This window comes from Buceros rhinoceros, unplaced genomic scaffold (genome assembly GCF_000710305.1).
Source record: "Buceros rhinoceros silvestris isolate BGI_N320 unplaced genomic scaffold, ASM71030v1 scaffold3491, whole genome shotgun sequence".
In the NCBI taxonomy this organism is placed as follows: Eukaryota; Metazoa; Chordata; class Aves; order Bucerotiformes; family Bucerotidae; genus Buceros; species Buceros rhinoceros.
Window position 1 is genome coordinate 38113 of NW_010393517.1, and position 15994 is coordinate 54106.

A 15994-nucleotide genomic window follows, 5' to 3' on the forward strand; every position below is an offset into this window, starting at 1 on the left:
ACCAGTGGGGTTCAGGTTTGAATTAAAAAAGCAGTAAAAGTTTTTTTGACAGTGTCTAAAGGTTCTGTTATATGAAGAGATCAACCAATAGGAAAAGGGACAGTCTTAAGTTCTACAAAACAGCAGTTACAAAGTGGAAGTCATACAAAAATCAAGGACAGGCACATTTTGCTACATAAAAGGAAGTATTTCAAATACTCGCAAGAATTTTTTCTTAAAAGCAACACTACTATATAAAAATTTAAAGTAGTTATTAAAAGGCACTGAAGCCCTTGATGCTTACCAAAAGATACGACAGGACTAGCACCTCAGGTAGGGAATTGGCTTGGCTTTCCAGTTCCCAGGTATAACTCCTAGTACTGAATATTTAGTTTTATCAATGGCCATGCAAGAGAGCAATTCTAAAATTAACAAACGGATGCATAGATACACATAAACATCTTCTGGTACCTTTAGGTCCTCACTGAGGATGTGTGCATATTCTCTGTAAATTTTATTCAACTCCTTAATTTTATTGCCTGCACCAGTGTCCAGGAATTTCTCGATCTCCTGTAATGCTGATTCAGCACCATCCTGAGACTGACACTTATCTACTGGCTGTGAAGCCAGCAAATAAATTCCTTCATCACACCACTTCATAGACTAGAAACAGAGAAAAAAAAACAGGCTCAGAATGCACCAATGTCAGCATCAAACACTAAGAAGTCTAAAAACATTTCATACCTCTACTTGTGATACATTAAGCTATTTAAGGAGAAAACTTCAAACATACCGATATATTTTTACCTGCCATTATGACAACTGGTTGACTGAATTTTTAGCAAACAAAACGCAAAACAGAACAGTTCCGTACACAACTTACCTTTTCTAGTAAGCCATGCAGTTCTAGAGATTTGTTAAGAAGATTCCCCCTCCGTTCTATCTCAGTAGTGAAGGCATCACAAAGGTTATGAAGTTCACGGCATTTTGGAATAATGGAGTCCACAGCATAATGATTGCTTTGAATAAAAGCATCCCCCTCTGAAGCTAGCATTCTGGCTTTTCCTACAGTTTCCTAAGAAAGCAAGCACTGATTTAAGTATGCCTTTTCTTGGATCAACATCAATGAAAAAAAAAAAAACTATACCATTTGTTTTTATGCAGTAAAATATACATATTGATAAAGAATACATCTTTAGCTAACAGCTTAATAAATCAAAGTGGTTTCTTAACTTCCCAGGTGTCCAAGAACTGTTATAGCTCCTTCTTTGTTGTACCAGAGTACTTCAGAAACATTAATGAATTAATCATATGCCTCCCTGTGAAGGAACCACTACTGTCTTTCTACGCCTTAGTTTTCCAGCAGCATGTTTGTGTGTGCATGGATGCAATTAGGAGTGCAGCAGCAAACAGAACCCAGATTAAAAATTGCCTAGCTCAGAGTCCTCAGCCTCAAGAGCAAAAACCTCACTTATAGAACTATATATTTTACTGTGAAGCACAGGTATAATAAGGGTCACTTTCCATGCTGTTCAGAGTGTATGTTTCTGTTGGACATCTTTTAACATACTGTACACTCAACACACAGCTTTCTCATTTCTGAGATTCAAGGAAATAAGTGGGTTTGATAGTAATGGAAGCGGCCACCAATCATTAAGTGCAGGCCTTGGCTATGTTGACACTTCATGCAATTCTGCCACGAACTGATCACACTGGCTTTGTGACTGGACACTCCGCTCTTTGAGGGATGCCCAAGAACCTGGCTGCCCCAGTGGTAGAAGACTTTATTCCAAATTCCTTCTGCACAGTACTTAAGACACTGATTCTGCCTTGCTGTCAGCTTAAGTTCTGCTCATAAGATATACTCAGTAACCAAATACCATTCATCTCCACACATGCCAATACTAGAAATTAAGGAGACTTGCAGAGTTCTTACACGTGATTTTTCTTCAAAGCTGGCAAGATCTTTCAAAATATGCTCCACGTGTGAACAGCTGTTTCCCACATCTGTGAAAGCAGACAGTCTCTCAGACACAATATCCAAAGCTGCTTTGACCTGAAATGAGACACAGCTATGTATTAATGAAGACGATTCCACTTCTTTGGCGACCCATCAATTAAACAGCTCATAGCCACTATTTCCAGTCAAGAGACTCACGTGATGGGGCTACTGGGGCACAGAGACAAATTCCTTCTTTTGCCAGCCTATCTTTACCCCCAATTCAAATTGAAAGCAAATACAAAGAAAAGGAAATGAAGCAACTCTGTTTCCTGGTACTGAAAAAAAAAAAAAGGCAGGAAAACTAATGTTCATGAAACATTACGACCTTGCTGTTACCAGATGAAAATAATGCAAAGCCACTTTACTGTAAACAGCAAAATGTGAGGAAGAGGTCCTCATCCTAACAGTTGGTTGAGAGACAGATAGATAGAACACACTTGTAAGAGGGGTTCTGAGCACTGCTCCCATGGAGATGCAGGGGTTGTGTTCTGAGATCAGCTACATAATGAGACTGTAGGTGCAGCTGAGCATATGAGTTAAACTAACATGAGATCAGAAACTGGCTGTAAAAACTGTAGTTCAGCCTCCACCCAGCTTCTAACAGTGTGGTTGCAACTTCCCACCCACAGTGTTGGAGACTGTTTTATAAGACTTCGGCCAGAAGATTTAGGTAAGTCTTAGTTCCATAAAAGGACCTATTGGCAAGATGAAAATGTTGCAGCCAGCATATTGTGCTTCTGTGGAGCAGAACACAAATTTCAAAGGAGTTTGTGAATGCTTATACGCTGCTGGGCCCTTGGAAAAAAATCATAAGATTGCAGAAGAGAAGCTATTATGTCTCTATAGGCAAGTATTCAAGAAGTAAAGATAGCAGTATGTCAAGTAAGGACACATACAAGAAAAAGGTTGCAGGAAGCTTTCAAGCACAGACGAGAGCTGCAAAAACAGGAGGGGGAAGTATTTTCTTTTGAATCATTTTTATATGACAAAATATTGACTGCCACCAAGAAATTCTCACCTCTCTGAAATTCTGTTCAAAATTCCGAAGGCGCAAACATTGCTCAAGTTTTTGCTGATGCTTAATCCAAAAATCATCAAAGGCAGTCTCTGTTTCATGTAATTGAGCCAGAAGCCTTTAAAAAAAAAACAAAACCAAAACCAAATCAAACCTGTAAGAATGATGGGTGCAACCTTCAAGGGACAATACAATCTTCCACAGTAAACAAAAAGCCTCCCCAAAGCAATATTTTCCAGAAAAAATAAACTGGATACAGGAAACTTTTTTAGTATTGCACAGAATTGTTTCCTAGAATAACATTGATGTAAAACCGAAACCCAACACAAACACTGAGTGAAAAATTGGCAAGTGCTGATTTGAAGTTAGCTGTTGCACATACTACTTTTCAGCTCTGGCCTGGAGACATGGGGCTAGCAAACGTAAATAAAACATGCAAATGTGTGTGGGCTGGGACCCAGAGGAACCCAAGCCTTGAGCTATAAGGAAAACTCAGGGCAAAAATTTGTATTGCTGTGACCAGCCAGCTGCCCTTGCACTTCATTCTCTGTAGCAAGGCTTGTAAAAGACCTGAAGGTCATTGCTCCTCCTCTTGTGAGCAGAGTTACTACTTAAATGTTGCTGGCAAGTGGACAGCAGTACTGTGATGAAAAGAGCCTTCTTCAATTATAATTTTGGTGAATGCCTTAAAACTTCTACTTTTCCAATTCCAATATTGTATTTAACAGTATGGTATCCTATGGACTTAACAGCACTTTGCTGTACTTGGGCTACATCCAGGGAAGGCCATATATCAGAATTTTCAAGAACTTCTGTCTGCACAGAAATAAACCCTGAATTTACAAGTTAAAACTGATAAAAGACGTGGACACATACATACACTGAGTTTGTTCCAACTTCCGTCAGATATTGTATCAAGTGGGAATGTTTTGCATAGATTAGCAACCCCCACCCTGACTGTCCTTCAGACAGCTGATAGCAACAATGACCAAGAAAAGTGACTTCTGCCAAGTTTTGTGGATTGGAATGGACAGTTATTTGGAAAGAAAAGTCAGCCCAAGCGTAACAGAAACATGGAATGACAGACAAAAAAAGAATGCAGAACACTGCCTGGGGAAATGAGCTATGCTTTCATAGCTTTGTGCAAATTTACATCTGTGCTATGCTGATATGTCTTCAAACCTGGCAGTAGTTTAAGGGGAGAGGGGAGCAAAGGGAAACAACATCTATTATTTATATACCCAAAGGAAGCATATAGGAAGTTTGTGCAGAGATGCTTCAAGAGCCACGTACTCCCTAGTTGCCCTTTAAAGGACACAAATGACATTGATAAGGTATCAGCAATGTTAGAAGTTCTTTAGGCAGGTTAAAGCAACAGAAACATCCTACTTGAGTTCAAAAGGACTTAATGAAAGTGGACAAAAAGAACTAAAAAAAGGGATAGATCACATCTGTCTTCCCCCCCTGCATTCCCTACAGCAGCAAAATTTCCTTGGATTGCACTAAACAAAGCATTGATGTTCTTTAAAATACAGAAAAGCTGCTCAACTATATAGACCAAATATCACAAAAAGGAAAAAAACCTCCAAAAAACAAACAGTGTTACTTTGCTGGTACTGGAACTCAGATCCCATCTCCTATTCTGTTATAGCAGGTGACTTGGTAGTGGACATCAGGGGCTTAGTTTGCTTAGGACAAATCTGCCAACAGAGGAGTTCTTTCTGAAAGCACGTTTTATACATTCACATTGTAACATCTGCTTATTTGCTAAGCTCGTACGTGGAACCAAGTAAAAGAGCTGGGGAGTGGTCAAAAAAGCCCAGAAAACCAGAGTGTTCAGTATTTCGCTTCTCTTACCTTTCTACTGTTGTTTGATTGTCTAGCTGATCTTGATTCAGTTTGTATTCAGGATTTTCAGTAACCGGTTTTGTAATACTTCCAAGGATATCATCTCCCTGTTCTATTGCTAACCTGATATCCTCCTACAAAACAAAACAAAACCCCCCCACATGCTGTAACTGTGTTTTTTTTTTTTAAGCAGACTTTGTAAGGCACTAAACTGAAAAAAGGATATTGTTTTAATAGCAATAGAGCGAGCATAGTCTGATTAAAAGCAGCGTTTGAGAACAAATACAGACAGTAAATGCTAAATGCCAGCTTTTTCTATGTTTACCATAAGCTCCCAGTATAACTGAGTTGAATTTCATCATAGATAGCCTTCTACTGTCGTCTTAGGCTCAAATGTCTCGAAAGTTTTAGATGTACAGTTTTGAAACCCCCAAATATTTTTCATTTAAGCTGATTTGAAAGAACATTTGTCCATTCTTCAAAAGGTCATATATTTTCACATGCATGCAAATACAATCAAATTTCTTGTTGCAAACAAAACTACAAATTAAACACGCCACTACTCACAAAGGAATTTCTGTTTTGACATACAAATCACTATGCATTTTTACACAGGCAAACAGCCTTAAGAGATGCCATTTTTGAATGCAAAAAGGATTTTTAACATAAAATCAAGGAAAACTAGTTCAATAGGATTTCAGAGTTTCTCATTATTACTGTCCATTAACATCCTCCAGATTTTCTACTAACATTATTAGCTATAAATAAAAACACAGTTTTAATTAACAGTTTAACTAGAAGACAACATCTTTACAAAAATTACATACCTTCATTTTGTCCTTCTTTTCTGTGTGTGTTGCAAGAAGGGAGCTGGTTGATTGCACATCATTTGGTAGTTCTGTTTCAGCCAGCTCAGTCCCAAAGGACTGAAGAATCTGAGCTGTTTGCTTAACCTTTTGGGCGAAACCTTCTATAGCCTTTTGGAATAAAAACCATTAAAGATGTTTCATGCTCATCACATGCATATGGTACAGTCACACACACACAAAATATAACTCTCAAAACAAACGCAAGCAGATTAATTATAAGACTCAAAAATGGTCAAAGGATAATTTTTCAAGCAACAGATACCGTCACCATTAATTCCTGAACTGTGTATTTTTCCTAGGCTCCTTGTATCAGGTGTATCCTCCTCATATTTTTATAATCTGCAGTTATTTTACAACTTGAGCTTTTTCTTTCTCGTAGCAAAACCAATAAATCTCACCACAGTAATACACTGTAGTTCCGTTGCTCCAAGTGTTCAGAAAGCCACTCCCAAATTATTACTCATATTATTTCTCTAAGATGACTAAGTACCATTGGGAACATCTTCTCACTCCAAGCAAGTCAACTTGCATCACTTGGAATCTCTTTTATAAATGACAGGGTATAAACAGAAGGGATTATTAAACTGCAAAGTTAAAACAAAACTTAAGACTTACAGTGCGACGGGACAGCCATCTGTTATGGCAGTAATCCAGGGTGCCACCAAGATCTTCTGTTAATTGTGTTTTATCAATGTAACCCTGCAGTTCTGATACTGAGCCCAGCATTATGATCTGCAGCAGCAAAGAAAAAAAAAAGCGAACGTGATCAGTGGCAAGAAGTCCCTTGTTAAGGATTCTAAGCTCCATCTTTCAGCCTCTAATAAAGAAAATTCAGTTTAATACTGAAGCAAGCAATGGAACTATTTCCTCTGGGTATAGAAAAACAAACAACAGTTGTTTCAATTGGAGATGATGTAAATGAAAATAACTGTGCATGAGCACGAGCACCAGGCATATTAAAAAACTGTGTATGGGTTATAGAGCAGAAGTTACACCATTGGGGTTTTTTATCTTGATAAATGGTACATGGCTATTTTCTAAGAGCAACATTAATTTCTTCATTCTCCCTTGTGATCCTGGGTCTGTGGGAGAGAACACTAGTACCTCCACGGATTCGGCATGTAAGGACTGGTTCCCTAAAACAAATGGGGGGTGGGGAAGAAGTATCTTAACTTAAAAAGAATCTTTCACCCTTGAAATTTACATCTGCCAAATAAAATAACTTGTGTATCATTAGCTCTTGTAGTTTCAAAGTTTATTTTAAAATATAAATGCTGTGCGTTTACAAACAAAAGTATAGTCAGTGGGTTTACTGGCAACATAACAACAGGCATCAGTTGAACATTTGCTCCAACTATAGAAACTATAGTATTTGTCCATGGGAAATGCATTTGCCTCAAAATTCACATACTCTTTCAAGAATAAACCATCATCATGAATTAGCCAAAACTGCTGGAGCTGCCTTTAAGCACGGCTTTTAGTTGGGATTGTTTTGGTCCTCACTGGCTGCATTCAGCACTTTAACAGATTCCTGATAGTAAAGTGAAAACAGAGGATTACTTACAGGTACTTTCATTTTAAACTCATCTTTGTTGAATTTGAAGGCAATGTCTGAGAGAGCTCGATGAAAAAATCCTGTTGGGCGCAGAACGAGCACTTGCTGCAGGTTTCCCGGGAAAGATGCCTGCAAAACAAGTTTAGTTTGCTATTTTCTGTGTCTCAGCTCCAGACAGTATTTTTTAACGAGGAAAAGCCCCTGTGAAACCACAAACTAACTGTATCAAAGGCCTCCCATAATGGGGTGACCAATTACAAACTTGTAAGGCTTGCACAAAGAACTTCATTCAAAGAGACATTTGCTCATATTTGGGAACAGGAATCTATTCTTCTGGAATCAAATTTTTCAAGGCTGGCTCGTGCTGCTCTTCAGCTAAGATTACACCCTAGCCAAGGAGGCTAATGAACAAACGGCACTGGTTTAGTACTCTTTCAACAGCAGTACTTTCACGGTTACCTTATCTTCTCTTTTACAGATGGTGCCGCGAGAAACCTCTATTGTTGTCTGAACACCTAATGACACATTTAATTTGCACATGTACTACTTTGCCAGTTGCCTACACAAACTATTGCCAGTGAGAAAGAATTTTTCAGGTAGTAGCTTAGAAATAAGCTTTAATTTTTCAAACAAAAATAAAAAACCATAATAATTCTCAGCTGTGGTTTTTCTCATCATCTTCCAACTAGTAGTCTGATGGATCTTTCCCAGCTCTACAAGTGATAGCGTGAAAACAGAAGAGAGAAGGAAAGCAAAGAAATAGCACTAAATTACAAAAAAATCAGCCTCAGAGGTTTGCATACTTGGCATTTTGCCATTCTTGAACTCATGCAAGTCTTCTCCCCAATTTAGTACTTCCACTGTAAGAAGGCTCTGAAGCTCACTAAAGAAATGATGGTTATAACGATTAAGTATGCCATTTTCTTCATTGCAGTGCTGGAAATTACGTCATATTTCTAGAAAGTTGAATTACTACCAAACAAGCAGCCAAACAAAAACCAAACACTGACTGAAGAGGCTGTTATGCTATGCTCTGTTTCCATGCCTAGTGAAACTGTCAGCATGTGGAAGGTTGGAGAGTGGTGTAATACTTGTTTTGAGGCTTCCAAGAGTTCCAGGTATTTAGCATTGGAAATGAGAAACTTTTAAAGAAAAAAAAATTTAAATCTTTTCTGGAAGAATTCACAGATTCATTTTGATTCTCTGGATATTTAGTATACAACTGAGATCTCAATTTGACTGAGAAGTCTTAAAGCCTTGAGCTTCACAATCTGCCTCCACTTCGACAGTGTCCAAATTTTCTAGAAAGCACAGTGGTTCAGTCCCAGAGGAGTCTGTCTGAGGGCTGGGAACAGAATCCAGGTAATTCTGAGTGCTCACACCAGCTCCTCATCCTTGCACTGTAAACAATCTTTCTCTGTGTATTAAAAGTAGAATGCCCTGTGGACTTACTAACCCACAATTATCAAAGGAAAAAAGTTATATAGAAAATTCCTGACTGTATTTCAAAATAAAAAGAAAAGATGATTTTTTTTACCTTTTTTTTCCCCTCCTGAATTATTGTACCAAGGACAACCACAAATTTAAGGAAATTATTTAATTTATACTAAGAAACATTGCAGGAATGGATGAAAGATTTTTTAAAATTAAATCTCCTGAATAAATTTTTTTAGAATGATAGCTGTATATTCTATTCATTTCACACATTCAATAGACACGTGTCAATTTATATTGTGCCTGTAACAGCAGTGTTCGGAGTCTGACTGAATTTTCACCTTCAACTTCCAAAATGTTACTCAATGGCAATGGCAGCATTTCAGAGGAGCAGCTCCAAGAATAACTATCTTCTAGATGATACATTCTGAAAAAAACAAGGGGTCTTCCTGTAAGATATTTGCCCTCCCACATGACATCCAGATACACTGCCTTTGGCAGCGCATGTTTGCAACCTGTTTAGCCTTACACAGAATATTGGGAAATGTCTGTTCTGTTACCTTCAAGTTGAGTACATACATTAGAAACACACAAAAGCATGAAATTATGAAACATAAAAGATGCCAAACAGTAAATGTAAATTACATGTATGAGTAATAAATCTCTTCACTCTAAATTCTCACTTTTACACTTTCTGACTGTAGTCTAGATTTTTACTCCAGAATTTCAGAGAAAATATGCTGAAAGGGACCTGGGGGTGCTGGTGGACAACAATCTGAACAGGAGCCTGCAGTGCGCTGCTGCAGCAACAAAGGCAAATTGGAACCTGGGCTGCATCTGCAGGGCCATTACTAGCAGAGACAGAGACATGATTATCCCACTCTGCTGTGTCTGGCCACATCTGGACTAGTGTGTCCAGTTCTGGTCCTCACAATTCGAGAAAGACACGGACAGACTGGAGAGGGTCCAAAGGAGGACCACAAAGATAATCAAAGGGTTGCAGAACCTGCCCTGTGAGGAAAGACTGAAGGAGCTGGGGCTCTTCTCCTTGGAGAACAGAAGGCTCAGTATTCCAGCTGCTACTTAAAGGGCAGTTACAAAGAGGACAGAGGGTCTTTCTTCACAAGGAGCCATGTGGAGAGGACAAGGGGCAACAGGTACAAGTTGCACTGGAAGAGTTTTCATCTTGATATAAGAAATTTTTTTACAGTGAGAACAATCATTCACTGGAACAATCTCCCCAGGGATGTGGTAGAGTTCCCATCACTGGAGGTTTTCAAGATGTGATTGGACAGGGGGCTAGATGATCTCTTTGAAGCTTCCTTTCCTCAGCAAAGGTTGGGTCAGATGATCTTTCAAGGTCCTTCCCAACATGAGCCATATTCCTGTGATTCTATGATGCTTAGGCTATTATTGAAGCAAACAGTAGTAGCCAAATGCAATGCAATAGTAAGTTTTTCTAAACTGTGTATTAATTCTTATGATATACAGTTTAATTGCATGACCAAAGTAGGGTGTCTCATTAGTATTCAATTCAAAGAAAAGAGAGAATACACATTACAATTATTCTCTACCCAAAACAATGCTGTTGAAGTCACTACAGTCTTGTACCACTTTAACTCCCATTCAAGGCATGCCAGAAGTTTTTTCTTTCTCTAAAAAAAGCTCAGATTCTAGATTACTCTCTTGTCTACAGTACTGTTCTTGTCTCCACTAGTCTGTCTCCTACACTCCCCGTTTGGCTTTGTTTTTTCAAAAAAACCCCCAAGTCTTAAAAAAAAAAAAATGATGCCTCCTCTGCTTGTTGTGGCTAGGAGTCAAATCTGCAAATCAATCCCTGTGAAACAACAAGAAAAGGGAGGATTACTACAGTAAACAATGTTGGACCTGGGCCAGCTATTCTGGTTTATCTGAACTTATATCTGCCCTGTCTGAGTGTTACTATTTCCCTCATTTTTTTTCCCTAAAGCCCTGACTTGCAAAGACAATGATTTGATGCAACAGAGACTCCTTAGATGTCATGAACTTCATCAACGAGACAACTTCACCCTGAACAAGGAGTACGACAACAGAAAAAAATAATCTCCATTCCAGTCCAGCAGCATGTTTGTTTGGAGCCATTATAAGCTAAGCAGACAGAGCAAACAATGATTTCTTAATAATGCTGTGCCATATATTAAGCATGAAAATAAATATGCATGTATGTTTAGTAGTGCCATAAAACTAAGTGCCTTCAAGGACTGCTTTAGTGTTGTCAATGAACATCACTGCAACTTGAAGAGCTTGTGTGTTTGAAAACTTTTTTTTTCCCCCAAAGTATTTTTCTTCACTAGATTAATTAATATTATCTGCTCCCCCCCACATCTTGTCTCAAATATTGCCTATCCAAAAGGTCACGGTTTTGGTATCCTTGACAAAGATTAGGGTAGCCCCTATTCTATTCTAGCAACCCATATATTCCTTCATGTCACTTGCACCAGCACTGACACTTGCTTGATACTTCATGACAGTTGCGGGATTAGTTTTCTGTGTATCTCCTTCACTTTCCCATCCAGTCACATCAGTGCTCATTTCAAAGACACAGAGGAAGATGTAGATGAACACGTAGTTATCAGCTTTGAAATAAATCTGACCAAGCCACGAATTTATATATAGCACAGTCCTTAAATCAAAGTTTTCCAATATACAGAGATCTTTGCTGCCCTTACAAGTCTGCCGAACCTGGTGGGAAGAACCTTCACTGGCTGGACAAACAGGAGCTACCTTAAATACTCCACAAAAAAAGTTAATAAATACTCAGAAGCAGGTTGACCTGCTTTCAGATCTCTGTCTCAAGGATAGGGAGCTTTCCACCACATGCTCCGGGCTTCTGGAAAGCGGGAATCTTACAAAGACTGAACCCAGATGGGTTTTGGGTAAAATAATATAATCTTAATTATCACTTTTCCTCACAGAGAGGCTGTCTGTAGCACCAGGACTAACCTTGAAGTTAAGAGCTAATAGGGAGAGGTAAGGATAGGCAAAGCCATCCCACGAATGAAGATGAGATGATGCTGAACGGCTGGTAAGGAACCGCAAAAGCCGAGCCTGAAACAACCCCTGCCTGATGCTCAGTAAGGGATGGTGAAACTTTATTTGTGGGGAAGGATGGACGTTGTTTACCTGAAAACAGATACGGAGATTCTTCCTCTCTTTGGTTTCCACTGTGTAATGCAGTCTTGCTCTGTTGGTGCCAACAGGAAGCTATTTAAATCACTCAACAATTTAGCCTGCACCAGTCAGGCAGAGCAACAGTCTCATGCACTTCTGCCTGATGATAACTGTAAACAGCACATAGGTGCTATAGGCTATTGGGCAGATGGCATTTTCAAAGGAGGAGTAAGTCTCATTAAATTGCATCTTTTACAATAGTCACAATATTTGCTGAGACAGAAGGCAGTGCCACCAGGCTGCTGCTCCCTGGAAGAGGCAGCACAGAGGCCAGAGTCTACAACCAGGAGCCAGTCACTACAGCTTTCAGCAGTATACCCAAAGGTGAACTTTTGGGAAAGAAAACCAAGACCTTTGAGTCTTCATATCTCAGGTTTCCTCCTAGGGCTTATTTGGTCTACAAAGCAATTATGCAGTTAGATATGTGTACCTTTTAGATAGAGATGCACTTAAAATAAAGTTGCAGTTTGCTGTTCAATCACACAGAACAATTCATTCAGCTGCCTCAGTGGTCAGAAGTCTTTTATACTCCCACACAGCAAAGGAAAGCTGTTCTGATAAACAGTGAACATACAGCCCCTTTTCTTTATCCAAGTAAACAGCCAGCATTCAGGAGTATCTGAACCATGAGAGCCATCAAAGAGCTTACGCTTGACTCAGTTTTAGTAGTTTTGTCTTAAAATACTTGGAACAACACTATTTTTCTTTCTGTGAAGAGCTTCAATACATTCACATTACCAAACTGCGTGGTGGTGTTTTCCCTTCTGCACTTACTAGTATGCAGTAAGCCACAGGGCACATCCTTCCGAAAGACCTCTGTCTATAAAGGAGCTAATAAGTACTTCCCCCTCCCCTGCATCCACCCGCCCCCTCCCCAGACTGTTTATTCCTGGCTAGAATGAAGGCTTAAACAGGCTTCTTGTCAAGAAAGAGTCTTGAATTAAATCAATTCATAAAAGGAGCAGTTTGAAATCTAGTCTTAAAAACACTGAGCTGTTTTGCACTAGAACTGGATTTAATGACTTCTGATGTCACAATCCTGTTTTCAGAGGTTAAGTGATTCACTTCTCTCTTTTTACTTATTAAAAAACCCATGTAATAAAAAGGTAAAATGGCTCGCTATTCAAGGATAATTGCAAAAGTGCCTGCACATGTAATATTCTCAAAACACCCAAAGGAATAAGAAAACCATAGAGCATCTCAAAGTAACTTTTTTAGTTTATAATTTTCTGGAATCATTCATAACAACAGCTACAAAATTGATACAAATACTGTTCTACTTCACCATACTATCAGATTTTTGAGGTGTTTTGAACCAAAGTAAAAATAAGAAATACTAGGGCCTGAAAGAAGAGCATTTTTTCAAACTTAATTCATACAAATTGTTGCATGTTATTACAGTTTTCAGGACATGAAACAAAGAGCTATCTAGAAACTGGGCTAGTGGGAAGTACCTATATATAACATAAAATAGTGCCTTTCGTGGATCATTGCTTACTAAACACATCTTTTTTCCATCAACAGCTTACCAAGAAACTCAACATCTCTCTAGAAACAAGGCCAAAGAACTCAAGGTTGGATTACTGTAATTCACTCTCCCACCTTGGATGTAAAACCAGTGATAAGGCTCCAGATGGCACAAAACCAGGATTGCCTGGCTCCTGCAAGATTTAGGTTGGTATTAGCACTCAAGTCTCTCCAGTGGCTTTTGATCTCCTCTTGCCAGCTAAAGGTCTTGGCTGTAATCTTCAAGGCAATTAATGGGCTAAGCCTCTGTTACAGTAAAGACCGCGTTTTGGCTTATGAAGAGCTAAGAAAAACAGTGCTCTGGATAGTGCAGTCTGAAACAGAAGGCATGAAACCTGCATGCAAGGCATCCTTAATCAAAGGTGACAAATCACGAAGCATACTCCTCCAGGAGGTTGGATAAAATCCCACTCCTCTCACATTTAGGAAGGGCTACAAAGTTTTGTTACTGGATAAAACTTTTTCACTACCACCTAAGTCACCTCCACACCCACCGCTTCCTCAAGAGCAGTTGTCCACACATATATTATTCCTTAAGCATCAAGTTTAAGGAAGTTTATTTTCTCTGGGCTTTGAATATGAGGCTGATAGATGGTTATGGTGAAACTTCTAATGATGTTGAGTGCAGTTTGCCTAAAAGGCCGAGTTCACAATTCAAACCTTTCCCTCAAGATAGAGGAAGACAGTGATGACAGGACAGAGACAATGTAATGACATAGGCTTAGTTTTTTTAGGAAGACGTGCTGGAACTATGAAGTGATCAGTGTGAAACCCCAGAACATGTTAATTAGAAGTGTGCCTAGCTCCTACAACTGTGGATTGAATGTTGCTTGTTTGGGTACAATAACAATTGGAGAGAAAAGGAAAAAAAGAGACATTTTTGAACTGCATGGAAAAGGGGATCAATTTGTTTGGTGCTTGTCATTCACCCAACTTCAGCTGGGACAACATGGAACCATTTTATCAAGCTATGGGACTTCTCATCCTTGCACCTCATTCAGGAACCATGCCTTATTTCCTACTCCCTTGCTCAGTCACAGGAGCTAAAATGTTCATCAAGATGTGTCTCTGTATACTGTCTTGAACTGAAAACAGGACATAATACAAATTTAGAATAATTTCAGCAGCTGCCAGGGCAAAAAACTTAAGAACTTTTGTATCTTCAAACAACAATGTAATAAGAGTGAACAATTTACAATAACTTTGATATTTTTCTTGTAATACTTCTCAGTTCTCTATGGCCTCTCTAGGGTTGTGACAATTTACTGCCAAGACTCCATGTTTAATAAATATAAAGCTTGGCTTTTGGTGTCTCTACCAGAACTCCAGCTCTCAGACTGGCTACCCCAGTAGGCCAGATTATTCCTAGAGACTCATCAGTAGGGATGAATTCTGTCCAATTTACAGCCATCTAAAAGCTAATCTTTCTACAAAGTCAACAGTATCTGTAGGTTATCCATCCCACCTATCTCAGATATGATGAGTCACCTTTCAAACACCTGCCATTCTTGACTACACTAGGCAAATAAGTTCACTTTAGCCAAATCGGGACAGGGGGAAGAAAAAAAAATCTTGTTTACAGTATTTCTTAAGCCACAGAGTCTGCAGCCTTGCACCAGCTAAGGACAACCTCCTGGGCCACCTGACCATTGCAACTTTGTCAAGTAGAGTATAACAGCAGCAAAGCCTGCATGCCTGGGCATGTGCTTGCCACAATCTCTCTGTCACATCCCAAGAAAGGGGAGCCATCTTTCAGCCCAGTGCTTCTGGCTTTGGTTTCGGTTCTTCTGTCACTGCATGTGCTTCAGCAGCAGTCATCCTGGGTGAACAGTACAGACACTGCCCTTCCACTACGCCTGTGAAAATAGATTCACCTTGTCTTCACAGTCTTGACTGTCTATAGCAACCTTAAAGTATCAGCATGAAATACTGATTCAGCTTGTCATTGCTCATCTATTGTCCCAGGAAAGAAAATGATCCCTAGCAACAAAGAAGAAGAAATGAAACGTAGATGCTTTTCCTAATACACAAAGGTTTTCCACATTAATTACAGCCTCTAACAAAAATTCTTCTTTAGTTTTCTTTCAAAACATACTTCCAGCTCCCACTAGTACAAACCAGGCATTTGTGTGTGAAGAGTCTTGAAAAATAATATAAAATAATAATAATATTAAAAACCCCAACATGCTAGTATGAATTTCTGAGTAGCAGCTGCTCAGAGCTTACAAATGTATTTCCTCCAGTTGCTAGGATATTAGTGATGGGCATATGCTCCAGCCAGGATACTGCTGTTGTGTGCTGCTCCAGCCACAGCACCCTGTGCTGGCATCTCTGATTTCACAAATCAAGAAGGTCAACTCACCCAGGATGACTAAAGAAAAATCAGGAAAGATGGCAAGGAGGACGCTTCAGGAGTTACAATAAAAGGCCCAAAAGCCAAAACTCTCTTCTAAAATAACACGATGCATATCCTCACACACAGCAATAAGCTTTATAATCAAAACTGCTAGAGATACTAGGCTTTCAGACATAAGGCTCAATCTGGACAGACCAAA

The 15994-nt window shown here is 39.2% G+C and overlaps 1 protein-coding gene across 1 annotated transcript in view; it reads right to left on the reverse strand.

The window, feature by feature from the left end:
• MCF2L (MCF.2 cell line derived transforming sequence-like) overlaps positions 1–15994 on the reverse strand; it is a 126274-nt gene that overhangs the window by 20993 nt on the left and 89287 nt on the right. Inside the window, exons 5-12 of the mRNA XM_010144863.1 lie at positions 7278–7397; positions 6329–6445; positions 5672–5821; positions 4854–4978; positions 3000–3114; positions 1916–2035; positions 863–1054; positions 451–642 (exon numbers count right to left, since the gene is read on the reverse strand). Coding sequence (XP_010143165.1) covers positions 451–642; positions 863–1054; positions 1916–2035; positions 3000–3114; positions 4854–4978; positions 5672–5821; positions 6329–6445; positions 7278–7397 — 1131 coding nt within the window. The remainder of the gene's footprint in view (positions 1–450; positions 643–862; positions 1055–1915; positions 2036–2999; positions 3115–4853; positions 4979–5671; positions 5822–6328; positions 6446–7277; positions 7398–15994) is intronic.